At 40.5% G+C, this 27,717-nt stretch overlaps 1 protein-coding gene across 1 annotated transcript in view; it reads right to left on the bottom strand.

Moving 5' to 3' along the window:
• Positions 1-27,717, bottom strand: part of LOC129179368 (dynein axonemal heavy chain 10-like) — a 40,914-nt gene that overhangs the window by 6,003 nt on the left and 7,194 nt on the right. Inside the window, exons 7-64 of the mRNA XM_054772550.1 lie at positions 26,457-26,627; positions 26,111-26,287; positions 25,867-26,019; positions 25,620-25,789; positions 25,386-25,537; positions 25,139-25,303; positions 24,849-25,056; positions 24,562-24,718; positions 23,968-24,444; positions 23,703-23,861; positions 23,489-23,605; positions 20,866-20,968; positions 20,606-20,784; positions 20,300-20,511; positions 19,343-19,499; positions 19,018-19,251; positions 18,811-18,933; positions 18,503-18,736; positions 18,178-18,401; positions 17,836-18,105; positions 17,562-17,745; positions 17,357-17,491; positions 17,086-17,238; positions 16,803-16,991; positions 16,198-16,344; positions 15,894-16,085; positions 15,674-15,792; positions 15,405-15,563; positions 15,145-15,280; positions 14,929-15,051; positions 14,718-14,849; positions 14,391-14,607; positions 14,015-14,134; positions 12,612-12,757; positions 12,382-12,534; positions 12,037-12,297; positions 10,751-10,923; positions 10,578-10,671; positions 7,017-7,184; positions 6,739-6,927; positions 6,407-6,578; positions 6,123-6,326; positions 5,956-6,036; positions 5,229-5,426; positions 4,995-5,156; positions 4,718-4,892; positions 4,409-4,590; positions 3,782-3,918; positions 3,480-3,697; positions 2,961-3,182; positions 2,700-2,847; positions 2,305-2,584; positions 1,987-2,216; positions 1,629-1,902; positions 1,452-1,556; positions 1,212-1,366; positions 983-1,137; positions 402-582 (exon numbers count right to left, since the gene is read on the bottom strand). Of these exons, the coding sequence (XP_054628525.1) occupies positions 402-582; positions 983-1,137; positions 1,212-1,366; positions 1,452-1,556; positions 1,629-1,902; positions 1,987-2,216; positions 2,305-2,584; positions 2,700-2,847; positions 2,961-3,182; positions 3,480-3,697; positions 3,782-3,918; positions 4,409-4,590; positions 4,718-4,892; positions 4,995-5,156; positions 5,229-5,426; positions 5,956-6,036; positions 6,123-6,326; positions 6,407-6,578; positions 6,739-6,927; positions 7,017-7,184; positions 10,578-10,671; positions 10,751-10,923; positions 12,037-12,297; positions 12,382-12,534; positions 12,612-12,757; positions 14,015-14,134; positions 14,391-14,607; positions 14,718-14,849; positions 14,929-15,051; positions 15,145-15,280; positions 15,405-15,563; positions 15,674-15,792; positions 15,894-16,085; positions 16,198-16,344; positions 16,803-16,991; positions 17,086-17,238; positions 17,357-17,491; positions 17,562-17,745; positions 17,836-18,105; positions 18,178-18,401; positions 18,503-18,736; positions 18,811-18,933; positions 19,018-19,251; positions 19,343-19,499; positions 20,300-20,511; positions 20,606-20,784; positions 20,866-20,968; positions 23,489-23,605; positions 23,703-23,861; positions 23,968-24,444; positions 24,562-24,718; positions 24,849-25,056; positions 25,139-25,303; positions 25,386-25,537; positions 25,620-25,789; positions 25,867-26,019; positions 26,111-26,287; positions 26,457-26,627 (10,311 nt within the window). The remainder of the gene's footprint in view (positions 1-401; positions 583-982; positions 1,138-1,211; positions 1,367-1,451; positions 1,557-1,628; positions 1,903-1,986; positions 2,217-2,304; positions 2,585-2,699; positions 2,848-2,960; positions 3,183-3,479; positions 3,698-3,781; positions 3,919-4,408; positions 4,591-4,717; positions 4,893-4,994; positions 5,157-5,228; positions 5,427-5,955; positions 6,037-6,122; positions 6,327-6,406; positions 6,579-6,738; positions 6,928-7,016; positions 7,185-10,577; positions 10,672-10,750; positions 10,924-12,036; positions 12,298-12,381; positions 12,535-12,611; positions 12,758-14,014; positions 14,135-14,390; positions 14,608-14,717; positions 14,850-14,928; positions 15,052-15,144; positions 15,281-15,404; positions 15,564-15,673; positions 15,793-15,893; positions 16,086-16,197; positions 16,345-16,802; positions 16,992-17,085; positions 17,239-17,356; positions 17,492-17,561; positions 17,746-17,835; positions 18,106-18,177; positions 18,402-18,502; positions 18,737-18,810; positions 18,934-19,017; positions 19,252-19,342; positions 19,500-20,299; positions 20,512-20,605; positions 20,785-20,865; positions 20,969-23,488; positions 23,606-23,702; positions 23,862-23,967; positions 24,445-24,561; positions 24,719-24,848; positions 25,057-25,138; positions 25,304-25,385; positions 25,538-25,619; positions 25,790-25,866; positions 26,020-26,110; positions 26,288-26,456; positions 26,628-27,717) is intronic.

The following is a 27,717-nucleotide window of genomic DNA, read 5'->3' as shown; positions in this document are numbered from 1 at the left end:
TGGATAATGGCTCTCACTGTGGTTCACTGGACTCCTAAATCTTTAAAAATGGCTTTATAACCTTTTTCCAGACTGCTAGATCTCAATCAATATCAGTTATGTTTTAACAGGGGGCGCAATCACTTTTTCCCACACAGGGCCATGTAGGTTAGAATTTTTTCTCCCTTTATATTAAAAAGTTTCATTTATAAACTGCATTTTGTGTTCATTTGTGTTGTCATTGACTCATATTTCAATTTGTTTGATGATCTGAAACATTTAAGTGTGACAAACATGCAAAAAAAATAAGAAATTCAGCAGGATACAATAATCCTATGTCCTGAATTACCATTATCTAAAAAAAGACCCGCCTCATGTCGGCCAGCAGACACAGTGTGATATAGAAACTTAATCCTTGGTACCTTTTCCTGGCCTTGTCCCATTGCGAGGAACTTGAACTTGCCTCCAAAGCCAGTCCTTTCTGCCAGTTTCATGAGGTCACTGCCGGGGTCAGAGCCCGGGCTCAGAATGAAGACAATGGGGGAGAACTGGGTGCTCTGCTCATAAATTACATCAAAACTGATCACAGGAGGTTGAACATATCTGTTAGAAAAATACAGAAACTATTTTAGCTATGATTTGGCATCATATTATAAACCACTATGACACTTATCAAAAAGGATTGTCTAGCCATCCATCCCTCCATCCATCCACTCATCCATCCATTTTCTTCTGCTTATGCAGGTCTGAGCCCTCCTCACCAGAGAGGCGTTTGGGAGGCATCCAAACTAGATTCTCAAGCTACCTGATAAAACTTTATCGATGTGGAAGAGCAGGTCTCTGCTCTGACTCCCTCACGAACCATTCACACTCATACATTGAGCCAAGTTAGAGTCTTCCATGAAGTGCATACTCATCAATTCACTTTTTTGGCATTTTAGCACTCCTCAGCTTTCAGGTGATAACAATACTCAGTTGAATAAATAAAAGCAAAAAGCATCACCTCTCGCTCATGGTGATAGTGACGTAGTCAGTGATGGCTCTGTAGACTCTATCAACACGAAAACAGCGCAGCAGGAGCAGCTTCTGAAAGTCTGTCAGCTTCTCGTCATATTTCATTGGCAGTGCAGACTGTTCTGGTGCATCCAAGTCATACCACTATGGAGAAACACATGAACATTCAAACTCAATTGATGAACTAAAAAACAGTGGAGGGTACTTGTCATACTTACAGACTGCCACTCTGAGGAATTTCGGCTAACATCATCAGGTAATGAGCCAAAACGCTCAGGAAAAATTTCTGACAATTTGACTACATCTTCCCAGGCAGCATCAGGCAGCCAATTACAAGTCTTTTGGCGTGAGGTCTTTTCCAGTGACAGATTACCTTTGCACAAGAAATGAAAAGGCTTGCTATAAGCTCACTGTGACTGTAGTTTAGCTCTAAGGAGAAGTTGCATTATGTATTTCACCTTTGATGAAAAACTCCAACTCCTCCTGAGGTACACGATCTTCCGCCTGCTCAATCTTGATAGTCATGTTGAAGGAGAAGAGCAACTTGTGTTTTTCAAACAGACCTGTGGATAAACATCTCCTTCAGTATATAAAATAGGCATGGATACTGCAAAGTTGCAGTGGTTGTGCCTTGCCTGTGCAACCATAATTGTAAACGTTGTATGTCAGGCTGTTCATGATGTTACTCAGTCTTTTGAGCAGAGCAGAATTTGGTGGAGATTTACGCAAGGAAAAGTCAAACACTTCCAGATATGAGGCGAGAGAATACTGGTACATGCTGTTTACCAGAGCCATTTCTGTCAGTGCAAAGAACAAAATAGCACCACGCTTGGCAGCTGGCCGGTAACCGTTTCTGAGCACATCGATATCCACTGATGTCGTCACAGCCAACTTAAGTTTCTCAAACACCTGATGGTCACACAATGAAAAACGTTAAATATGATGACCAACATAATGACAGTCAAAAGTGTCCTTGGCGTTTGACCGACTGACCTCACTAGATTTGGATTTTGTTTCCTCCAACGTGGAGACCAGCTCAGTGTTATCCAACATGTTTCCTGTGGACGTGGCCAGCTCTCTGAGCAGTGTGTCACCAAGGTTCTTCAGCAGCTTCTTATTGTCGCTTGTCTCTTGGATCAAAAACTCACGCTGCTCCTCTAGCTCCTTCTTCTCAAAGCCCATTATAACACTGAGCAACTGATCCTCCAGACCCTTAAGGGTCACTACACGTAACACAGATGGATAAGACACTGTGTTAGCAAAGGACACATTGCATACAAAAATAGTGGCCATCAAACCAAATGATCTCACCAGTATAATTAATAACCATGGCTTTTCCAAACACAGATGGGGAAAATTTGGGGTTTCCCAGTTTTGTGTTGAGGTAGAGCCTAAAGTTGGGATCATAGTCCACCTCTTTGTCACCCAGCATGATGACCTGCCTGCCTTCAGCTCCTTTCAGATTTTTCTCCAGGACGTTGTCAATGACAGGGTCAATGTACTCATCTACATCTTGGAAAAGGAAGGGGAAACCATATTTAATGGCCATCTCCAGTTGTTTCAAGAAGTCTGGATCGTTGAAGGACGAGATCTGTGGAAAAAAGGACATCTAAACTTCTACAGATGTTGATGAAGCTTTCTCTAATTCTGGGGCTGTTATGTGGAGCAACATTGCACAACAGGTAAGAGTGTAATACTTCCAATACCTTGAGGTTATTCCTTGCCTCTTTCTTTTTAATCCAGTTGAGGGCTTGTTGTTGAGGGTCAATACACATGGGGAAACGAGTGCCTCTGGTTGTGAGGATTCCATTCTGCACAGACAGCTCATCCGGTGGCAAGCCCTCTGACCCCCACCTGTAACCCGAGGTTTATAAGACACAAGATCAGGTCAGTGTGATGTCCAGCCAAAATGAAGACAAAAACACTGTACAATTACATCATATTTTGGTGCTTTTATTCTTTCTTACTTGCTGATCTCCACCTCATCAGTTAACAGGTTGTCTACTTTAAAAGGCTTGCTCAAGGGAATGCCTCTTTCCTGCACATCTTCAACCCATGTTTCATACACCATCTCATTCCTGAAATCCCAGCTGAAGGCTCCCTCATAGCTCAGAAAGGCTGAAGAGATCAGACAGTCACCCAGGAGGCGCACACGGCGCTGCTTCAACTCCTCTAAGTCATGTGTCCACCTGAAAAACACAAATAGGAAAGCAATACATAAATAAATATACTACTCACAAGAAGTAGGAAGATATTTCAGATTCATTTCAGAATGAACCTAAAATGTACTACTGTATAACTTTTACAAGTGAACTTAATTTGAGCTTATCTAATTTTGAATGCACATGTCCAACATGTTCAATACTTCACGCACGTAACACACAACTTGCTGTTCTCTAACATAATAGTTGTGCATAAGCCTAACTTTTTGTGAGTATAAATAAACTTGCATGACTAAAGGTTTAGACTTTTTGTTGACAGCTCACCTCACATTCTCAGAGCTCAGGCCAGAAATAAGTTTGTCAGCAGCTATCAGCCTCCTCTCCATGAGTTCAGCCTCCTCTTGAAGTTTCTGTTTCTCAGCAATAGCAGTTTGATATTTGTCTCCCAGAGCCTTCAGCTCCCTCTGGAGGTCATTAAGCTCAGTCTGAATGAGTTCCAGCTCCCTCTTACTCTGAAAGAAGTTCCTTTCAAGGCGCGCCACCTGGAAGTATGGGTCACAAGTTACTGTTCATTCTGCATTTCCTCTTAGAAAACAGCAGACCTCGCTTCGCTAGTTTAAAATTACTTTGTCTCTTTTGGGCTTTATCTCCTTGGCAACCTCACAGTAACCCACGACAGCCTCCACAAATTTGAACATTCCTGAGCCTGCCTTGCTGATGGATTGCATCTCCTCAAGGGTGGTCGAAAGGTTCTTCAAGAAGCCTATGAAACAGAGCTCTCACGGAAATCATTGTATAAGATAGCATACTATTGCTGCTATTGGCTTTTACGATGGATAGGAAGATTCACCGGTTTGCATCAAGCCGTGGACATGCGCATGCGTGATGTGAATGCATCAAAGAGCAACTTTAATACTCTGAGGTTTAGGGGGAAAATTCAAGGAAAATTCAAGATCAGTTTTTACCTCATTGTATCGTTTAAATTCAGTTTTTATGTATTTTAACAAAAATAAAAACAAATAATTGAACAAATTGAATTTTATAACTTCCTTTTAGTCAGTGCAAAGGATTGTGGGTAGGCCCGCGTACTTATCAATACACAACAAGGTAAGCATTGCTGAGTCGATACAGTCACCTCCACACTTCAAATCTAAGGTTTGGCGACACTAGGTTTTACAAGAGAAACTGGCAGTTTGATAAAATAAATGCGATTTGCAAAATGTGACACGCTAGTGTAAAATAAGTCTACCCACCTTTGACAGTCTTGACCTGTTGGGGACCTATAGCATCACAGTCCATTTCCATGAGTGAACGCAAGAAGCCGGGATCTGACATCATCGCCTTAGCAGCTTGCCAATTGATTTCCTTTTTTTTACACAGCACGAGGATACACTCACACACCACCTGCACTTGCTTGGGTGGCTTTGCAAAAGATCTGCACAAAGGAGCAGCAGGAAAGTGGATAATGAGACATAAGTGCCATTCAATGTTATGCTTTAGAAAGAGTGTAGTTCAGTGTTTATTTGAACAATAAGTAATCTTCAGTCAAAGGGAAAGTTTACCGGATCTCAGTGACATCAGATTTATCAAGGTCTTGCAAGGCAATACGAGCTGCTTCTAATGCCGGCAGAGCTTCAGCCAGGGATGTTTCTGCTTCTAACTTCTCAACAGCAATCACTTTGTTTTGCTCCTCAATTTCTTTGGCTTTGTCTTCTGCCAAAGTCTTTTTCTCCTCAGCTAGAAGGAAGAGTTTGTGGTCATAACAAGTGTGTTTTGTTGAAGATTCTCAACTGCTTTTCTCAGCCATAAGAATATGAAGATATGTAGGTTTTCACTGACCCACAGTGGTGTTGCAGGCAATCTCCACCAGCATAATCTCACAGGCTGAGGACTTTTCAGCGAGGACCACCTTCTGCTCTGCCAGTTTGATATTCAACTCATCCAACTGCACACTGGCTTCCTTCAGCTTATCCAACCCCCCCTCGAGGCGCTTGCACTGTGCTGGAACACAGAAACAAACACGTTGACACATCCCACTAGAAATGATTAGTTTAATGTTTCACGCCCTCTTACCCAGAATATACTGGTCCTTTTCCTGCAGGAGGCTAGAATATGTGCTAATGAAGTCCAAGTAGTTCTTTGGGGTGACATAGTTAGAACGTCTAAGTTTTTGCAGGAACAGCGTACTGTACTCTCCAACAGACTTATGGACCATGCAGACATGCTCTATAACAGCTTGAGCATGTTCCTTAGGAATCATTTCACTTTCACCTGCAGAATTGACAAAGGCACAGCAAAAACATGAAAATCATGAAGCAACAAAATAAGCAGCAAAGCAAGTAATCAGCCAGCCGCCACATCTATTATCAAAAACTCTCGAAACATTATTACAACAGAAGCAAATTGTGTTCTCTCTTATGAGCCAATTTAAAATGCTGTTTATTGAGTCAAATTTTCATATTAATGTTTCAAGCATCGTTAATATTTGGCCAAAAACAGCTTCTTGGCATTTATTTGGGAGGTAAAAAGGAAGCTCTCAGAGCATTCGTGACTCATTTATTGGATAGGAATTTGATGCTAAATGACACAAAGCTTATTCAGTTGGCTTTGGTGTCATTGGTGACACATCTTGATACCCATAACATTTAACAGTTTTGTATTCATGCTCAAGGTTACAATGACGAGCAATAGGAAAAAAATTAACAATAAGAAATAAATCTTTAGAATGGATTGGCGTGGTATTCATTTTGTGCATTCAATTACACTTATCAAAAGGAGGTTAAATGTGTTTAATACAAACCAAGGAACGACTCAGCTACAGCAAGTAGCGCCTGCGGAGGCCAAGGCAAGAACCAGTCTATGACAGTGTTGTTCATCAGTCCTGTAAAAGAATAAGAAGAGGTTGACACGTTCTTATCAACAATGTCTTATTCAAAATAAGATAATTCATACTTTGTACCATTTTACCTGGAAAGTTTCTGCAGCGTGTCCTTAGGGTGTCTCCCACAGGAGACATACCTAATACAATGTGCAGGTTGCTCGCACTTTTACTGACAAAATACTGCCACACACTGTCTTTAGAAGGACCTGCTCCGTTTTTGAGGGCCTCGTCACGAAGCTGATTGAGAACAGCCTCTTTTTCATCGTCAGGAAACAATGCAGGAACAATGCCTATTAAAAACAACAAAAACGACACAGTCCATTTGTTTTTAAGGAAACTACATTTCCTGATATTCAGACTGATGTCCAACCTGACGTAAGCATGTTATTGATGAGTTCCAAAAAACCTTCTTCAGCAACATGAGCATCAGTGAAGAGAAACACTGTCTTCTTGTTTTCAATGCCAAGCTTCAAATATAACGTTTTCAAGTCTTCGCGAAAGCTTGACTCGCAATATCCTCTGCTCAATGTTATCTCAAACACCTGAGGAATCAATAATGACAATTTACTGACATGCATTTACAGCATCACATAGTACACTTACAAGGTGCATTTCAAATAGCTCCTCAGGAAGCCATTCCAAAGGTAGATGTCATCAGAATTCAGTTTCAAATATTAAACAAATATGTTTTTGTTTTACAACCTCACAGTCAGCAGTGAAGGCAGCCAGCTTAGTGATGGACTGCTTGCCTGAGCCTCCCACACCCACAAGCAAAGCATGACCGCGATCAATGCGGATGATACGGTGCACGCGGGTCAGATGTTCCAGGGCATCATCGAACAGGACAAGATTCATCCTCGACTTCCTATCGTTGTATTCCTCTAAAATCTCCTGTAGAATCCAAAAATAGTACTGTGTTTCAAACTCGACTTCTATTTTTAACCAAATAGAAAGCTAAAGTGACAATAACTTCATGATACCTGAAACAGGGCTTTAGAACCTTCATAGTCCTGCAAGTCCTCATAGACTCTTGGTTCAGTTTCACTCAGGGCTGTCTTGTAGTCTCCAAAAAGAACTGGGTCTTTCATAACATCCTCCATGTTTGCTTTGAAATGCTCTTCAACTAAGTTTTTTATAAGGCCCTGGACCTGCAAGTAAGGAAAAATCATGGCATTGGTTTGATAAAAACTCAACTGCACAACATGAATGCATTCTAATATACTGTATTGTTAAAAAAAAGGAATACTTAAGGGACTGTGAAGTATAGTTACCACATACAGTATGCCTTGCTCAAACCATGGGCCAATACACTCGCATATGACAATGGGTTTAAGGATTTATTCATATATTTTGTATTAGCACCGCTGCAATGCTGTAATTGCTGTATAGAGAATACTTTCTCACACCATCGCTAAACCAAAGGGTGTTATTAAAACGTGACGAGATTTCTCGTTCAGAAAAAACCTGTCTCGTGATAATAAATACATGAATCACACTATCAATGAAAGTGTACAGTTGTCCCTCGCTACATCACGGTTTGAACATCGCCCCTCAATCTAAAATTTATTAATAAATGATCGCTGTTTCATGATTGACTATGGACTATTGTTACTCAAATACATTGAAAGACAAGTCATATGTCTTATTCTGGCCAGTAGGCATCAGTAATTTTACACTGATGAGAAATTACATTAGATTAGATAACCTTCATACTGCATGGAGTCAGCCATGGCATGTCCGACATGACATACGTAGTAAAAAAAAGCTATCCTCCCATTCCATGTTTTTTGCTTCTTACTTTGTCCTTCTTCCCCACGCTGTTCGTTTGAAATACTTTCTTAAGTTTAGAATAAATAAATTTGAGGCTATCGAGCTAGTTAAGTAGCATACTATGTTTAAAGCGGCGGCCGTCTTGTGTCCCTGCAGTGATCCCGTATGCCTGCGCATTACATTTGAGCAATATGTTGTAAACAAAGAATAATATGATTGTAAAGGTGAATGTAGGGGCGTTATATCATGTCTACAGTCCTCTAATAATGGTAAAAATCGTATTTAGATAGTCATAAACAAGTTTTCTATGCGCTAACTATGAAAATATTCGATTGATTGAATATTGAATCCTACTTTGCAGGAATTCACTTATCACCACTGTTCACCTAGATGCTTCATAGAGCAACACCATTAGATAGAATAATGGCGAACAGAGTGAGACCTCTTGTCAGTCATACAGTCGCTTTGTCTCTGTGGGGGGAGGCGATGCCGCTAGCATACAGACACAGCAAAAGAGTAGAGCTTTGTGAGGAGCAATGCAAAGTAACGTAGTAGCAGTTAGGAGGGAAAAAGATGCTTGCATAGCCAAATGCCACAGCACCCGTGTGGGAACATAAATAATGAGCAAGGGAGGCAACCAAACGAACTTGCTCGCCTCAAACATAATCACCTGACCCAGTTTCCCCACCGAGGAAAAAACTATACATCGAGATGCAGAGCCTTCGTCCCGATAGTCAACACTCACTGAGATGTTTGGTTGGCAAAGTAAATACAAACAGAACAGCACAAAATTGTGTGCGTTCACAGAAAGTAACTGCAAAAGGAATGCTGCTCTTTAATACAGTGGAAAAGCCAACATTTCAAGAAATGCTGTACACGTACTGTACACTGTGAGAAAATACATGTCACAAACGGGAATTCCACAACTTTAAAGAGTAAAAGATGGCATATTAAAGGAAATATTGCATTATAATAATGCAATATTATAATAGTATATTATTATTATTATTATTATATATTAGCATAACATTAGTGGTTTATTTGGTTTCAATATTGTTTCAGTTTGTGGAATAAAAATTTCAAAACGCACCTGCATTGTTTTGTCGCTCGGTTAAATATAAAAGTTTGTTCGTCCAGGCATATTTTTTTGTTGTACTTTTCTTAAAATTAATGTTAAAATCGTGTCTCATCTCATTGTCATCGACCCAATCTCGTGCATCATCTTGTCTCGTGAGTTGGGTGTCTTGTGACACCTCTCATATATTGGCATTCATCACTAGGGTTGGGCATTGAGTGTCAAGCATTGATGGTAGCCGGGACTAAAATTCTGGTCTCCCGGGAACGTTCACATTTTAAAATTTCGATACCTAGTTTAAATGGTCAGTCCGCCGACTGGAAGAAATAGCCACTGTTCTGTCCGGGCTCCAGGCAGTATTTCTGGGCTCCTGGAGGCCCAGTTCTCCGCTGCACTTTCCTGGGCATACACCAGGTGGAACACCTCAACATTATTCCCAGGCTCCGCACCATTTCTAGATTGCATGAAGCCTGCATAACAGCCTGACCTCTCTCATGCCTAAGCAGCACTTGTCAACGGATAATTACTCACACATGAGGTTTTCATAAATAAAGTTATTTTTTGAAAGTGTACTATTGTAGGAGAAAACTTATAAATTTATATTAAAGCTTAATGTTTTGATATTTATATAGGGATTGAAAATAGCGGTGTAAAAATATCACAGTAAAGTTCATAAAAAGGTCATATTATTAAAAGAAATCATAGAGAAGTTCAGACATTTCATCCAAAATGGAACTCTGGTTAGCACCCTCATTTAAAGCATGCAAACTTTAATGACACAGCTGTCATGTCCTGTGTATGTTGCTCTGCTGCCGCCTGTCTGCTATCTGTTTCAGTGCATGCTGCTCCACTGATTGAGCTGATGACACACACCTCTGGCCAATTACCAAGACACTTTGTCAGCTGCCGCTAGATGGCAGACCAGTGCCAGTTATTCCTTCGCCTTACCTGTTTACCTACTGCCATTCCCGCTCCTCCGGTGGCTCCTAACTGGTCTACACTTTACTTGTCGTTTCCTGCGTGTTTATTCCGCCGTTGTCGTTGCTAACGCTAAGATTAGTTCTGCATCATTTTTGTATTGCAGCTCCCTCAGTTTCTTCTGTGTGTTTTTTCCTGCCTTTAGTTTTCACGGCAGTGTTTTCGTTTCCTGTTCATACCCGGCCATATGCCCTGAGTGTTTTTGTTACCTTATTGTATTTTTGTGTGTGTTTTTGGTTTATTGCCTCTTGTGGTAATAAATATTTTTATATCACTCGCTGTGTGTTCACTCTGCATCCCGGAATCCAGAACTCGGCCTAGCCGATATGTGACAACAGCCTCTTAAAAGAATCGGAATTGAGAATCGTTGGGAACTAAAATCGTAACGAGCAATCAGAATCGCAATCTGAATCGTTTAAATTGAAACAACGCCCAACCAGTCACCATACATTTTGCCAGTCTGTCATATATGCACACTATGAAGTAGTGATGTGTGAATCAATACCAGGTCTGTATGCTCTAAAACCGATTCTCAAAAATAAAATATTGATACTTCAGTGATTTAAAGTAATGTATATCATTAACAGGAACTCAGTGGAAAGTAAATGTAATGTGAATTCTTCCAGTGGGGCTCTCCTTATCTGCAAATCTGTGATAATATTTGACCTATCATTATGGTGAATATAAATGGAGTCTATCATTATATTGTGAAATGTACCAAGTTCTTGTCTTTCTCATCGATGAGTCGATCGTGGAATATCCTCAGACATTCATTTCTCCAAACCCGCACAAATATAGAAACTGTGGAAAACCTGTTATGTGATAAAGCCAACGTTAGAAACACACACAAATCATTAAATAACATCTGTCAGTTAATTGGCTTGATCAGACCTGTCAGGCTCAGTGAGGGTCAGTCCATTGTAGACCCTTGATAGGTCTCGCAGGTTGAAGATGTAGTGGAACTTTGCTGGAGTAGGTGGAAGATCTTTGACAAGGCTGTTGTATAGTTCCAGTGTGCAGAAGGTGACTTTGTCACAAACCTTCTGCACCACATCCTCAAAGTGCTAAAACATTCAATTATATAATTGTTAAGGACTATTGGCATAAAATTGTAATATCGATCAATATCGGTATCAAGCTTTTTCCCTATAATGAAAGACGAAATATAATGCTGTATATAGGCCTATGGGCTCCTGTATTTTCCGGCGCACAAAGGATGACCTCATAAAACCGCCTCAAGTGTGTAAACAACCGTGGGTGGCTAGTAGCAAGCTAGCTTGCGCCTTCCATCCATCCGTTTTCTGTGCCGCTTACCCTCACTAGTAGGAATGGTACATTTAGTAAACAACGGTAAAATCTGACACTGTGTGCGCGCTCAATTAGGAGAGTCCATAGGGACGTCTGTGAAAATGCTGCTGCTTCATATATCGGGTGTATTTTATTTGTATAAATGTTTGTTAGGTAGATTACTTCTCTTCAATTTCGTATCGGAGTGTTGGACCAACTCAAGTCGTACGAGTGCTTTGAAAGTAAAGTCCAACTTTAAGCCTTTCACAGTCATGGATTGGAGCTTCAGGACAAGATAAAACGTATCTAGGGTATAAATTCACTTAAATATCTATCTGCAGATGAAATTTCATTAAAATCTGACGGTGCGAAATATATCAATTTTGGCCCGGAATTACTGTGTACATGCAATTTGTAGTTTGGCGTGGAAACAAATACAGGGTGCTGCTGCACTGAGAGTGCTAGGCCTACATGAAAATTATGATACTTGATTTTCTTCCCTGGACTTCTTGATGATCAAAAAATGCAAATGGCTACTCTGTTGACTTTTAAAACAAATGTCACAGCCTAAGCCTAATGGCAAGTATTTTTCAGATGTTTTACAATGTTGTACAATGTTGATGCTGATGCTACAATGCTGATGCTGTATCCATTAGCTTCACAACAGATATGTGTTAATTCCACGCCAGGAGATATGTTATGTTGCAAATATCTCGGTATCGGCTGATATCGGTTCGGAAATTGAAAGTTGGACAATATCGGCAGATCAGATATTGGCAAAAAAGCCAATATCCAACATCCCTAATAATTATAATCAGATTAATTATATAGTGCATGAGCGACAATGTGGATTGAGATCGTTCTAGCCTTTATGAAATGATGGTACTCACTTTAGTGTGGCCTTTGATAATGGAACAATAGATTAGGTGGAGGGACTCAACAGCAGGGAAAGGGATGCTGAAGACGTTGAAGAGTGAAACAAAGCGGGTGTCCACCTCGTTCCTTCCACCGCCTGCCTTCCCCATGGCAGCAATGAAGCCAAGGTCCTTGAGAGTTTTGTAGGTGAGTTCCTTCCCACGGTCATAAATGCCTCCTCGGTCCAATAAGAGCTTCAGCAGTGCAATAGGCTGCTGTGTGCCATAGCTATCCACCTGTATATGGAGCACAGTACAGTCATATGTCAGGCATTCGCTTTACGGTCAAGGAAAAGTATGGTCTGAGTATACTGGTGGTACCGTTGGCATATTCATGTCATCTATAAAGACCAGCAGTCTCTTGCCCATTGGAGGACCATAGATCTCTTTGGTCCTTTTCTCGACATTGGCCTCCAGGTTCCTCTGGAGGTCCATTGATGTTGTCCTGGATGAAAGGTTAATGGTCAAAGTAATCTGGTGGCAGAGAATAATTAATAAATAACAAATAAAGTAACAATTGTAGTTTAAGCTCGAATGAATTGTTAACTCACACTTGTATCTGCACTTTGGTGCTTTAGAAAGTTATGAATGGTAGCTGTTTTGGAGGTCCCTGAGTCTCCAACTAATAGCACAGACTTCTTAATCTTTACCAGCTGTTCCAAGATCCAACTAGTTCTAGTGGTGTCCACTGTTGGGACTTATACAAGGACATAAAAAATCAGTCAAAAACAGCTCAGTTTCCACCAAGTAGCACAGTCAGATTAATTTTTGTATGGTACATTTTTTTTGCTGTCTTTTCAGTCCCCATATATATACCCTGTAATTGACTGGCAACCAGGCCGTCTTTCACCGAAAGTCTGCTGGGATAGGCTCCAGCTCTGAGCAGGATAAGCAATAGAAAATGGATGGTGAATTGCATTCAACAAAAATATAAATGCAACACTTGTGTTTTTGCTCCCATTTTTCATAAGCTGAAGTCAAAGATCTAAAACTTGTTCTATGTACACAAAAGGCCAATCTTTTTCAAATATTGGTCACAAATCTGTGTAAATCTGTGTTAGTGAGCATTCACGATTAACAATCTATCCACCTCACAGGTGTGGCATATCAAGACGCGGCTGACACAGCAAGATTATTGCAAAGGTGTGCCTTAGGTTGGCCCCAATGAAAGGCCACTCCAAATGTGCAGTTTAACCGTATTGGAGATGGTCCGGAGGGGTTTGAAAACCAGTCAGTATCTGCTGTGATGGCATTTTGAAGGTAGCGAGCATGTATGGGATGCTCTGGGCAAATGAGAGGCAAATGGTGGTCACAGCAGTTACCGACTCGTTTTCGGACCCCACGGACCACCTCAATACAGTTCAACTGCACATTTTGGAGTGGCATTTTATTGTGACCAACCTAAGGCACACCTGTCCAATAATTGTGCCGTCTCATCACCTGTGAAGTGGATAGATTATGAATCATGAATGATGAATGCTCACTAACACAGACATAGACAAATTTGTGAACAATATTTGAGAGCAAGAGGCCTTTTGTGTACATAGAAAAAGTTGTACATCTTTAAGTTCAGCTCATGAAAAATGGGAGCAAAAACAACAGTGTTGTGTTAATATTTTAGTTGAGTGCATGACAAAGGGAGTATTCAAAGATATTTGTTGTTTCAGAATAAAGGAATCACACAGCACTATACAGTGGCATGTTTCTCCTCTTGTTTTGAACTTGTTGATGAGCTACACGGTGTCATGCAAATATGATGTCACACTATTCACAGAGCTGTAAATTGTCATCCAACCTTTACACCCCGAAATACAAGCCAAATTAAAATTCACCACTCTGAACAGAACATTGGTGAACGGAACCATACTGCTTGGTATAAAAGTGGCTTATGTTGATATTCATTTACTGTACGTAGAATAATACATGCTCATCTTTAGCGATAATGTACCCTTACCCAGAATATCAGAAAACTTCCGATCAGGGTCGTGGATGTATTTGGCGACCAGAGAACTCCAGGGAACCCACTTCTGCTTCAATTCGTCAAAATGGAAATCATAGAGTGTTGGCAGGTGTTCTGTATGAACGGCACTTGTTAAAACCCACAGGCCCCAATTGATATAAATAATAACAATTTAGAGTAGTGCAACTGCTTTTTTTCATTATATTTTATAACACTTATTAACTTAAACAAAAAAATTACAGCAAATACAGTAGTCTCCTCACTCTCGGAATACTTTCACTGGATTCAACCAGCCCAAATTTCTTAGCGAAAGTTTATATCCAGGACACTGACTGCATATATCATCTTCCAGTCCAAATTTTGCTTGTACCTGGAATCTCACCGGGTCCAGCCAATGTTTTTTCGGCACTCACAGAGGTTAAGCCAGAAAGTTTTTTGATTAGGGCATCAAATTTGTCCCTTCCATCGTCTAGCAATGTAGCACCTAAAGAGAGGTACAGAGCTTCCAGGAAGTAACACTCCAACACTGCCGCACTCTGGTTCTCAGTTTGAAGGAGGGCATCAAGGATCATGCCCAGCTGGGACACCTAAACATATCACCAACACATTTAATCGCTATCATCTGAATCAGGGATGATTCTTCTGTCTGCGCAATGCATAAGTGCAGCACAAAGGTGTCAAGGTATCATAAGCCTACCATATTCAAATCTGTCTGAGGGACAACAGTCTTCAGTTTCTGGCCCTGTTTCCCATCTACAATACCTTCCACAATCATGTCTATTGAGCTGTGCACATACTTTTCAAATAGTATATCAAGTACTTCTTGTTCCTATACAAAAATAAATGTTAATAATATCACACAAACTGTGAGTACAGTTTGAACACAATAAGGATGCTCTTGCTCAAACCTTGGCAGGTCTGCTTTTCAACCATTTCTGCCAATATGGGGTGTATCGCAGGTTTTTGGGGTCCACATAAACCATTCCACAGCGAGAGACGGTAGCAGGCGATGCATACTGCAGATCTCCAACCTATAAACACAAAAACATCATAGTACAGTTAATGTAATACAATGTGCATTTTGATCAGGTACTGTATTTATACCACCCGTAAGTCATACACACCTCAAACAGCAGGGCACAGTGATTCTGTAAGCGGATTCGTTCTCCATTAGCCAAGGTAAGGAGCTTGTTGTCATCCATTACAGAGTTCATGTTTTCAACCCACAAGGCGTCCACATCACCATCAAAAAGGATGTACCTGCGAGTTCAACTTCATATTCTCATTGTGCACAAAATTAGAATCATTTACTTTGACTCATTAAAGACTTGTCCTATACCTGGCATATCCGAATGTGATTCCTTCTATCACATTTCAATCTTACCTCCTCTCTTTTTTTTCAGTAGGCTTGTTGATGTCACGGAAGATGTTGGATAAGACCCCATCAGTCCAGTCTCGAGTGTCAGGATCCAGAATACCATAGAGTTCAATGACACTCACAGCTTTGGGGTTCAGAGGATATAATTTGGTGTGAAATCCCAATCTGCAGATGAGATGTAATTACAGTAACTCTTTTTTTGCAACAAAAGATCCCGACAACAGTTTGATGTTAGTTTATCTATACGGATACAGATATTTATATTTAACACTGACTTGGTTTGAGCTTGACATAATGTGCTGATTACTACAGATTTTCCTCCACCTGTTGGGCCGACTATCATAGTAGTGTGTCGGGTCATCATTGTTTCATACATTTGCACCACTTTATCCACCTGAAATCCAAAAAAGCATCAACTGTGTATGAGGTTTATTAAATATTTTTAAGATGCATAGCATGGATACAAAAGTATCTCAATTATATGACAGAACTCACCTGGATAGGCAGCAAGATATAGTTGTGATCTTGCAGGTTATCTTCTACAGCATCATTGAAGTCAGGGTAGCGAACGCGGGGGCATTCCAAGCCAGGAAACAGGTCTGAGATCAGCCCGAGGAACAGAGGCACATCCTCAAACACAAACTTTGGAAGGTTCATGTCCCTCAAAGCTCGCATCAACACCACATCCTGCCATAAAGGAAGACAGAAAAACAACATTTGATTTTATGCTGTCTTGCTCAGGGTCATTTTTTAAAATGCAAACTATACTGTATCTATTTTTAAAAAATGAGGACTGTACCTCAGTGAGATCTGGTGAGCCTCTCTTGAGTTCTCCTGCCATCACTAAGACAGACTTTAGGGCTCGCAGGCCAAAGTCATAATGAGACTGCTTGGACAACTGCTCTCTTGCCAACTTATAGAGGACTGTCATCTTCTTTGCAAGGACCTGAATGAAACAAGACCAGCTCGAAGTCCTGAGTAAGGAGCAAATGTGTGAGCAAACATTTGCACTGCAGTGTACTTTTTTTTTTGTCCTGTCCAGCCATTAGGGCAGATAGTATTGTAGATCTAACTGCCCTTATGTGCTCAACAGATTTGCTCTGCCAGGGAAAAGTGTGAGATACACTTCCCCTGTTATACAGAATTTATTTGAATTTGATGTATCGTTACACAAATTTGGAGCAGACGGACCGGAGCAGGAGGAGAAAGCAAAGAAGAGAAAAGAAAACAGAGGGGGGAGTGTGGGGATAAGAGGGGGACAACAAAGAGAGACAAGGACAACAGCAACAACAACAATTGCGAAAAACAATAACAAAACAACAGAAACTAACAGGACTACATCAGCAAATGACTGTGACGGCTACAAAGACCACGAGGGAAAGGTCAGTGTACATTTGAACTCACTTTTGCCATTAGGAAGCCCTCTGAAAAGAGCATGATTTCACAAATCTGCTGCAAGTCGGGCACAATCACCACCACAGGCCTGAACAGAGCTTTGACTGATTCAGGCAGTTCTGTACGCCCTGCATACCCTGGGTTCATGGTGATGAAGATGCCAATTCGGCTATCCAGGGTAATCTCATGACCTTCAAACTTATACGACAAAGTGGTGGTTAGCGGAAGTAGAAAGGAACAATCCTATCACATAAAAATGATCACGCATGATATTGTATCCTTTGAGACTTACATTAAATATTTTGAGATACAAAATGAGTGCATTGCGGATGGTTTGGATTTGAGAAGAGATAACTGAAAGGACTGAGGCATCAATGCGGTTGAATTCATCAAAACAGCCCCAGGCTCCACATTGGGCCAGGCCAGAGAGGATCTTCCCCACAGCCTGCACAAGGAGGTAAAAAATTCAGAAACACTCACAACTGACAAAAATTGTTTTGATATGCAAGTGGGTATATTTTATGGAATATAATAGATTCCACTGACTCATGTAATCTTCTCACCATGTAGTCCATGCCTTCACCACAGTTAGTAACCACACAGAGCAGGCCCAAAGCTTTGGCCAGATCTTTGGTGGACTCTGTCTTTCCAGTGCCAGCAGGTCCAGCAGGCGCTCCACCCAGGAACATGGAGAGGGCCTTCAAATACATACCTGCATCAACACCTGTTTGTTTGTGTGTATAAACAAATCCATAAGTGTTCACAAACCTGCGTGATTGTGAGGTAGATGCGATCTGTAAGAGGGGTTATAACCAATCGACCGTTCAAGCCCATGTATTCATAGCCGTAAGAAAAAACTGCACTGCACTGACGCACAGCTAGATTGTCTTCTTCCTGCACCCAGTAGAATCTCAGTTGGCTTTCCCACTCAAATTCTTTTGCATCTGTTATACTGGAGAGAAAAAAACAAAAACAAGTTCACCTTCCACACAAGTTACAAAGTATAATGGTTGATATTAACGCTTAATCATGGAAGTTGTACCTGTTCAATACAAAGCTGTCTACAATGTCTCTTGCATGAACGTCTATGATAAGGACAGTGTTAATCTTACGCCTGTCATTTTTTTTCATTGGTTGCATTATCCGTGTGACCAACTCATCAATCTGCTGGTGCATTTTCGTGGCATAGTTCTTAAGAGCATGTTTAGCTCCTTTCTTCAAGTTGTTAAAGACATCCTCTACTTCCCATGTCCACCACACTTGATTCGTTGCCAGTACAACCATACCTTGGAACAGCAACATCCAGTCCACCCTGAGATGCAAAGAGACTCCATGTGGATAAGATTTTCTTTACAGAGAAAACTTGCTCTCAATCTATACACACCTGCCTCTGTCCTCACAGTAGCGAAAAATTGCTTCCTTAGTGATGAGTCGATTAGCTTTCCTCATCTCATGCAAGACTACTGTCATCCATTCTTCCACCCTTCCTTTGATTGGGACGGGCTTTTTAAACTCCATCACCTCACCTTCAGCTGACACCATGGCTCCAGCTGATGTCTCCCCACTGCTTTCCGCATCAAACCGCAGAGATGCGATGTTGTCATACATCTAGTGGAACAAGGTGGGAATAGTGTGGGAGAATGTTTCACACACCTACTTACAACTGCAGGACATGTTTAATACAGCTTTGAAAGACAGCATACTCTCACCTTTATCATATGCTCCTGCACACAATCATGGTGACTACTCCCCAAAATGCTGAGTAGTTCATCATCAGAGATGAAGAAGAAGCGTGGGAAAGCATGCCGCTTAGAATCTAGGTAGTCATTGAGACTCTTCTGGCACCTCTCTAGGTTCTCGCTCAGGGTCTGCAGGTCTGTCAACCGGTTGGGAACCAGGCAACAGCGCTTAATGTTTGGGTTGCTCTGTGCATCGTTCATTATCTATACAAAAATGAATGATATTATATCATTTACATTTCAGTTATGAGTTCTGTGAATGTTAGGATAATACTCACATCTTTAAACCTTTTGTCAATGTTGTCAAATTTCTTGGCTTCCTCTGGCAACTGAGATGAAATATCTCCACCAATGAAGATGCTCTCCAGGTACATCCATTTTCGCTGTACCAGCAACCAAACCTGTACAAAATGACAATTTTTAAAATAAATGGATTTTAAAATTCAGCTAAAGAGTTGATGGTAGATTGGACCACTGATATTGACCTCTATGGTCTCACTGATAAGGGACAGGTCTTTCTCCCATTGTTGTATGGTGTTTAAGAAAGGTCCAACAAAACGACTCCCTGCCATACTCTGCAAATTCATGGCATCATTGTCCACACTCAACAGGATCTCATCCACTGCACCCAAAACAGAACAGTCTTGCTGGGTACCTTTACTATAAGGCTGTACAATGAATTTCATGCTTCCCCATGTTTCAACCACCTCCTTCACACCCTGAGAAACACATACAGTCATTTTTAATATTTTTAATATTTCTTATTCTTAGATTCAAACGTATACTTAGGATCATACATATTTGGCTTACCTTTTCAATACCAAGCTCTTTTACAGCTGAAGTGACAATTTCACCTATGACATCAGCATACTTATGAAGCTCCATTGCGAACATGTTCTCCAGAGTGAAGCTGCTTGGGTTCATGTCAAAGCTAGTGCCAGTCCTATCCATCAATTCTTTCCAGTGTCTGTTGCACAAAACATTATTCATTTTGTGTTTTTTTCAATTGTCATTTCATATTTATGCCATAGAGCAGGGGTCTATGGCATAAATTGCATTGACATACCTTACTGAACTATCCATCCATCCATCCATTTTCTATACCGCTTCTCCTCTTTAGGGGTTGCGGGGGCATGCTGGAGCCTATCCCAGCTGACTGTTGCCCAAAGTCAGCTCACACACTCGCACACTCTGGCCAATCGCAAGGCACATATAACAACCATTCACACTCACATTCATACCTATGGACAATTTAGAGTCGCCAATTAACCTAACCTGCGTGTTTTTTGATGTGGGAGGAAACCGGAGTACCCGGAGAAAACCCACGCACGGGGAGAACATGCAAACTCCACACAGAAATGCCCAAGGGAGAATCGAACTAGATCTCCAGACTGTTACTGTGTTGGCCAACATGCTAACCACTAGACCACCGTGCCGCCCCCTTACTGAACTAGAATTGAGTTCATGCAATTGTTTTCAATAGTATCGGTGTAATCGGTCATCCCAACCAACAGCTTTTCCTTCGACTACCAAAGTTGGGCTTCACTAAATCCTAAAGCTACCAACATCTGGTCTTGCCTTCAGATATCCCTGGGCCAGCCAAGTCAGTCTGCTTCCACGATTAACTAATTCCAAATAAGCAACAGTTATATAGATGGATGGAAGTATGTGAATGAAATAATTAATCACATGTTTAAGAGGGAAAATCTGTCACAATGACCGTCCTAATGAATATACAGTAAAAGAACAGTTCATTTACACACTGACCTTTCTCTTAGGGCTTCATTCTTCAGATCCAACAGAAGAGGAAGGGAATCTCTGAATTCTTTCATTCTGCCTTCTAGGTTATAGGCCACCGGCAGTGCTCGCACATCTTTGGGCAACTTTCTAAAATCTTTGAGAAAACCTTCAACACCATCCTGAAGAGACTGTATATCTAAGTCTGCCCATAACGTCTGAGACCACTTGTTCTTTGCAGCCTAAGCAACAAAATCCGGATTCACAGAATTAAGTGTGACATGTCCCAAACTGATTGTGTGAAATTAGTTGTTTTAGGCAGCCATCAAAACCAACCTTTTGCTCCTGGTAGATGTCATAAATCTGCCGGAAGCCATTCATGTCTTTTTGTATGCTAACGATCTCAGGATACACAGTGACCGGTAGGTCCAACAGCTTCTCAGCATTTGCTAGATCCTGCCGTCCCTCCACCATCTTACCAAGCTCTGCTTCATACGAGTCCATTAGTGATAGACCTACAAGGAAAAGGATAGCAATCAAAGCAATGTTCATGAAGAATGCTCACCAGAATCATTGTGATGCTCCATTTCAAAAACCTTTGTCTAAATCATCCCCCACTGCTCCAGGGCCATCCGTGGTAAAGCTTTTGAAGAAGAGGGACAAATTCTGTTGAAAGTCTTCAGTCATCCCTTTGGTAGTCTTTGTGGAGCAGAGAGAGAAGATTGCATTGCAGAGGTTGGTTTATGGTTGGTTGGTATATGGTTTATATGTTTCAGACTTTGTTTCAGGTGTTGATGTTTAACAAGTTACATTAAGGAACATCACGTGGTAACAGTTGCACAATTCAACATGCCAGTCAGCCCTACCCAAAGTGGCGCCCAAGGCCAGATTTTATGTGGCGCCCCCCTCATCTGCAATTTACATACGCTTACGAAAGAAATTGAATGTCATTGTTTTTACCATATCAGCCATTTTACAAGTTAAACAAATTACAAATAAATACAAACAAATCTGAAATACAATATAAATACCCTTGCCACAAGATAAAAATCTTTAAAATAAGTAAATAAATAAAAATAGTAACACATTATAAATACGACAATTAACAAGCTACATTTACACTATGCAATAATTATGTACAAAAGCCCCAATAATGAAAATACCTTATTACAACTATATGCAAAATATGTACAAAAATGATGGGTGCGGGGAGTCTTTATTTGTTATCACTTGTTGTAATCAGGCATTGCTTTACCATTTCAATCCATGTGAGCTTCTCCATTTTCAGACTTAATAGTAATAACTACTTTTAATATAATACTTAAGATGCAATTTTTGGAGGCCATGGTGCCCTGAGCATCTGCTTATATTGCCTAATGGACCAGCCGGCTCTGCCTGAAAAAAACTACCGCATTTTCCGGTCACACAAAGTCACATTTTTTTTTTATGGTTTGGCTGATCCTGTGACTGCTACTCTGGAGCAAATTACAGTGGACGCCCCTACAACGTAAATAATCCATTCCGAGAACGTTTACGTTATAGGGTTTTTACGTTATACGAAGTGTAAAATACATGTAAATAGCCTAATCCGTTCCAAGATCTTCCCAAACTCACCCCTTTGGCCCTTCAAAATTTCCCACCAAATATGGTGGGAAAATACAAGAAAACCTTAGCATAAAACATAGTAGAGTAACATTCCAATATAAAATAATGTAATAAATAAGATTACTGTAAATGAATAAAACTGAAAAACAAAAACATTCAACTAGTTTAAGGGCAACTACGATGAGGAGGGGAGGTTGAAGGGAGAAGCCTGTCTCTCAAACAAACTCATGTACGCGCTGTATAAGTCAGCCAATGAGATGAGAGCGTAGGCGGTGCACCGATAATCAGCCAATGAGAGCGTGGAGCGTCAGAAGGCATCACCAAGTGTACTCTGTTAGTCAAGGAAAATGTTTCCCTCTCTCTGTCGCACGAGCTATTCAAATCAAATTTCTGAACTTGCACCGACTTGACGCTTTACGTTATATGGAATTTTTTACGTAATACGATGCAAAAACTTGACATAAATTCTTTACGTTCAGTGGAATTTACATAAAAGGAGGTTTACGTTATGCGAGGTACTCCTCTATATATGTTTTTTTTCACACTGACAGCCACGAGAGGGCGCTCTAGGCTTGTGCCACTATCTGCTACTGGTATCATTCCTGTACCACTGCAAATTTACAATGTAAACACCAACTTATAAAGACAACTGAGAAAGACAGAACACAAATGCCCCCAAAAAGAAAATCATATTCAGCAGATTACAACCTGGAAGTACACTAGTTATGTTATGTTGTTTAGGCTATAGTTAACTGAATAACTGTTAATACGTTACGTTAACATACCAACTACTCACATTATGTTAACAGACGCCTATTTAGCCTGTTGTTCTCCATTGTATTGTTATTACTGTAACTTGCCTTTCAAGATGAAATGTCTGTTCTTGGTCTGTGATTTTATAAAATAAATTTCCTCCCAAAAATGTGACTTACAGTTCAGTGGGAGTTATATATGTTTTTTCTTCTTCATTGTGCATTTTGGGCTGGCATGACTTATATTTATAGTCCGGAAAATACGGTACTTATAGTACTTTTACTTAATAGTTCCATTCATACCATATCTTTTACATGTTGACACTTACAATATTTTGTTTGCTTACATTTTGTCATTTAAATTTTGTTCGCTTCCTGTGTAAAAGAAGGGAAGGTGTTGGGAAAAATAAAATCAATATGCAAATAGGAGTTTTGAAAATGACACTGTATCGCTTGTGCAGTGTTAAGGAAAAGGAGGGAATTACAATGTTCCAATAAGAATAAAAATAAGAAAAGTTTTAAAAAGTAATAAAATAGGAATAAATTGCTAATATAAAATACATAAGTTAGAGAAAATTGGGACATTAAGTAAAGTCAAGTACAGCAAATATATTGAAAATAAATATATAGATAATGGAGATTTTATGGATGTAGATTAAGTAATAATTATTGGTCACATTCACTGGATTAAATGTATTTCTTAACATTGTTGAATTTAGCGTAATCCATGTTATTATTGTAGAGTTTCTATTGTCAATTGTTGATTACTTCAAGTGTACTAAGTGGTGTAAGTGGTAGTATTTGTTGGGTGTGTGCGTAGGGGAATTGAAAATGATCCGTTGTAATAACTGTAGCTTCTTACCGCTTTAAATGATATCTTGACATTGGTCAAACTCCGATCGACTCGCCTGGATTCTGTAAACAGGTCACTCCAAATCTGGTTAATATTTTCCAATAGTTCCTTTTCCTCCTCTCCAACCTGTGCGTAACAAGTCAAACTCATTAAGATTAATGTAACGCAAAATGGAAAATACTGATGAAATGTAGGATTTAAAAAAAAATACCAACTACACTACCTCCACTTTGTACATAGCCAGTGTTCTGTATCTTTCCTGGATATCTGTGATGTTCAATTTGACATTTAGAGACATGTCTCTAATATCTGAGATGGTCCCTAGGACATTCTTCAAGTTCTCAAAAGTGTCAGGACTCTGTTGAAGCTTCTCAAAGAGTAGCTGTTGACATACAACATTATCAGAAAAATAATTACTCATGATCATAAAGTGGGAATTTTTCACTTTTATGAGTCATAGCATATACTGATGCATAAAAGTGCATTACCATAAGTTCATCTTTTAAGTTTAAGAGTTCCTCTTTGGCTGATTTGTTGAGTAAACCACCCAGTGAATGAATCCAAGTCTCTGCAATCTCGTGCACAGTGCGGCCCAGTGGCTCCAGGTTTAGTTGGATGATGTGTACATTCTTAAACATAGGCTCCATTAACACCTTTTGATTTATACTAGCATAGAGCTGCAGCCTCTGATCGTACATAGCACATGATGGGTTTTTAGCAGCAAACTTTTCACTGACTGTGGCATTGTCCTTTTCCCACAGAAGCTGATACTGTTTCCAGTGGTTAAGCAACTGGTCTACAGAAAGCAGCAACTGTTGGATGTTCTGGGACACAGCAAGTCCACTTTCATTAATTTTAGGATGATGACACACTTCATCATAGAAGCTAAAGGTCACCAAGTCATCACCATTCACATGTTGGGGAGGACACTCAATGCAGGTTCCATTCATCCAACGTACAAACTCCTGGAACCAAAGCAAACACACTCATGGAGGTGGATCAGGTCGTACAGCCATTGTTGAAACTATACACTTTATTATAAAACGTGCAGTGGTTCACAGAAGAGGAAATAATTATCTTACTTTGGTGCTATCAACACAATCTCTGATACATTGCATAAGTAGACGGTTGATCTCATTTATTCTGGGCTGCAACAAAATCCTGGGGGGAGAAAGGATGGCATCAATTCGGAAGAGAGGGGTGCTTGTCATGAGCACAGCATTGAACGCCCTGATGTTCCTGCATTTGATAACCAACAGAAAGTGTGTTACAAAGGCTGAGCTACATGTCACACTCTCTCATTTAAATACAGTAAAAAGAGAGTGTAACGTGTTCAACACAATGCTTGTTATCGATACCAGGATATTACCTCAACACCATGTTTACAAGGGCATTGTGCACCCTGTGTTCCCAGTATGTGTAATAAGATGACATATTGAGGGATTTGCCAGTGTTTGTTTCCATGATCAAATGCTCAACTTTAGTGATGACTGGCCCAATATCAGTATACTTGCTTCTCAACATATTCACTGTCTTGACCCGTTCTCGATCAATACATTCATAAAACTCCCTGATACCTGAAAAAAAGTGTTGAAAAATGCATATGAAAACAATCCTTGTAATTTATTCTATTTGATTATAATGTTATATTAATAGTACTTGGTAAAAGGTCTGTCTTAGCTGAAGCTGGGCATTTCAGGAGATCTGCCATCAGTATGGATTGCAACTTGATTTCAATATCTGTCTCATTGTTCTGTATTTGATTGACAGTTGACTCAAATTTTGAGAGCTCTGGGTTGCTGTTGTTGATGAAATCTCCAATGGCTAAATTCAAACATACAGATGTTATTCACCTCTCACCCAAAATGCACATCAATGAAGTCACACCAACATTTTAGCGCCATACCTAAGGAGTTCCAGTTGAGTCTTTTACATGCAGGAAATAACACTGTTTCAACTCTTTTGATGTTTTGTGACAGCATGGTGATCTTTGCATCACTAAGACTATTGACTACAGAGTTGTAGCGGTTGACAATCTTGTAGAGATCTTCAGTGTACCTAATTCAAATGTGAAATGCAGAGGTGACAGTTTGGAGGGTTTTCATGTACTTATTATCTTGTACTTGGTGAGTATTACTACCTTATGAAGTTAAGTTCCTGTAAAGTAACATTTCGAGCAACCTCGGGCACAGAGAAGGACATTGATATCAAGTTTTTTGTCTCAGAAATTATTGTCATGATCTCTGGTGGAAAGTTTACATGGTATCGCCTATCTCTTTGTCCCTTTATGTCTGGTTTGGCTGGGACAACCTTAAAATCGGAAAAATATAAATTCAGGGAAATTGTAAATAATTTCCAAATTGTGACAGAAGAAAACCTACACATACCAGCTCTCTCTGGTGTTCCTTTGAAATGATGACCAAGACGGGTTTTCTCAGTAACAATGGCAAGTTCCGTTCAGTATCAACTATCCATAACTTATACTTCTTAACTCCATAGTCACTTATCTTTTTGGACATTTCCAAGTACTTGCTTTTTGCCTAAGCAAAATTCACAAACGTCACATTATATCTTTGGAAAATTCTTTGTGAGTAAACATACTAGGACTGCACAAAAGACAAAATAACTCACCACTTTGCCCATTTCACTCTTCAGTAAATCAGGCATTGTGAGGAGAGGAATCATGCCACCTTTTATGCGATTAAAAAGGGAATGTGTCCACCTGATGCTTCCAGCTATGGGAGGCTCGTTCTTATTTATTTGTGGTGTATCTCTCTTTTCCTCAAAGATTTCATTTGCACGATCCACCTACAACAGAGATAAAAAAAAAAAAGATGTAAGGAAGATGTGTTTAGCCTTTTTAAACATGAACAAGAACATTTTGTGGTCCTGGTTCTGATGAGATAAATGTTTGATGTAGTCAGTATTGTTTTTGAGCTACTTTTGAGGTGAAGCTTGACTGTGCGCTCTTACAAACCTCTTTGCAATACTGAGCCAGAACATCATTAGTCTTTTTCATCAGATGATTATTGATGGCTGGTCTGGAGTGAATGTCTTTGTATTTCACAAGCATTTCAAAGGCAGCAGTTGAAGAGCGCAGTGTCTTGAAGGACTGATCAATGAAGGCGATGATGTCCCGCTCAATAGCCTGAACACACACAAATAAAAGCTACAGTTCATGAACATTGCTGCAAATAAACAGCACTGTTCATAATATACTGCTCAAAAAAATTGAAGGAACACTTCGAAAACACATCAGATCTAAACTGGGGGAAAAATGATCTTGAATATCTTTCCTGATAATAAGTGGGTGATGTATTAGTAACAAAATGATGCCACATCATTTGATAGAAATGAAAATGATCACCCTATAGAGGGGGGAAATCAAAGACACCCCAAAAATGAAAGTGAAAAAATGATGCAGCACACTGGTCCATTTAGCTAAAATGTCATTGTAGCAACTCAAAATGATTCTCAGTAGTTTGTGTGGCCCCCACGTGCTTGTACGCATGCCTGACAACGTCGGGGTATGCTCCTAATGAGACTACGGATGGTGTCCTGGGGGATCTCCTCCCAGATCTGGACCAGGGCATCAATGAGCTCCTGGGCAGTCTGAGGAGCAACCTGGCGGCGCCGGATGGACCTAAACATAATGTCCCAGAGGTGTTCTATTGGGTTTAGGTCAATAGACCTAACGTGAACGTGGGGGCCAGTCAATGGTATCAATTCCTTCATCCTCCAGGAACTACCTGCATACACTATCCACATGAGGTCGGGCATTGTCGTGGACCAGGAGGAACCCAGGTCCCACTGCACCAGCGTAGGTTCTGACAATGGGTCCAAGGATTTCATCCCAATATCTAATAGCAGTCAGGGTGCCATTATCTAACCTGTAGAGGTCTGTGCGTCCTTCCAGGGATATGCCTCCCCAGACCATCACTGACCCACCACCAAACCGGTCATGCTGAATGATGTTGCAGGCAGCATAACGTTCTCCACGACGTCTCCAGACCCTTTCACGTCTGTTGCATGTGCTCAGGTTGAACTTGCTCTCATCAGTGAAGAGCACAGAGCACCAGTGGTGTAGTTGCCAATTCTGGTGGTCTATGGCAAATTCCAATCGAGCTCTACGGTGCTGGGCAGTGAGCACAGGGCCCACTACAGGACGTCGGGCCCTCAGGCCACCCTCATGGAGCCTGTTTCTGATTGTTTGGTCAGAAACATTCACACCAGTGGCC

This window comes from Dunckerocampus dactyliophorus, chromosome 4, assembly GCF_027744805.1.
Source record: "Dunckerocampus dactyliophorus isolate RoL2022-P2 chromosome 4, RoL_Ddac_1.1, whole genome shotgun sequence".
Classification (NCBI taxonomy): domain Eukaryota; kingdom Metazoa; phylum Chordata; class Actinopteri; order Syngnathiformes; family Syngnathidae; genus Dunckerocampus; species Dunckerocampus dactyliophorus.
The sequence above is the reverse complement of the archived record's forward strand: the minus strand, read 5'-3'. Positions and strand labels throughout refer to the sequence as shown.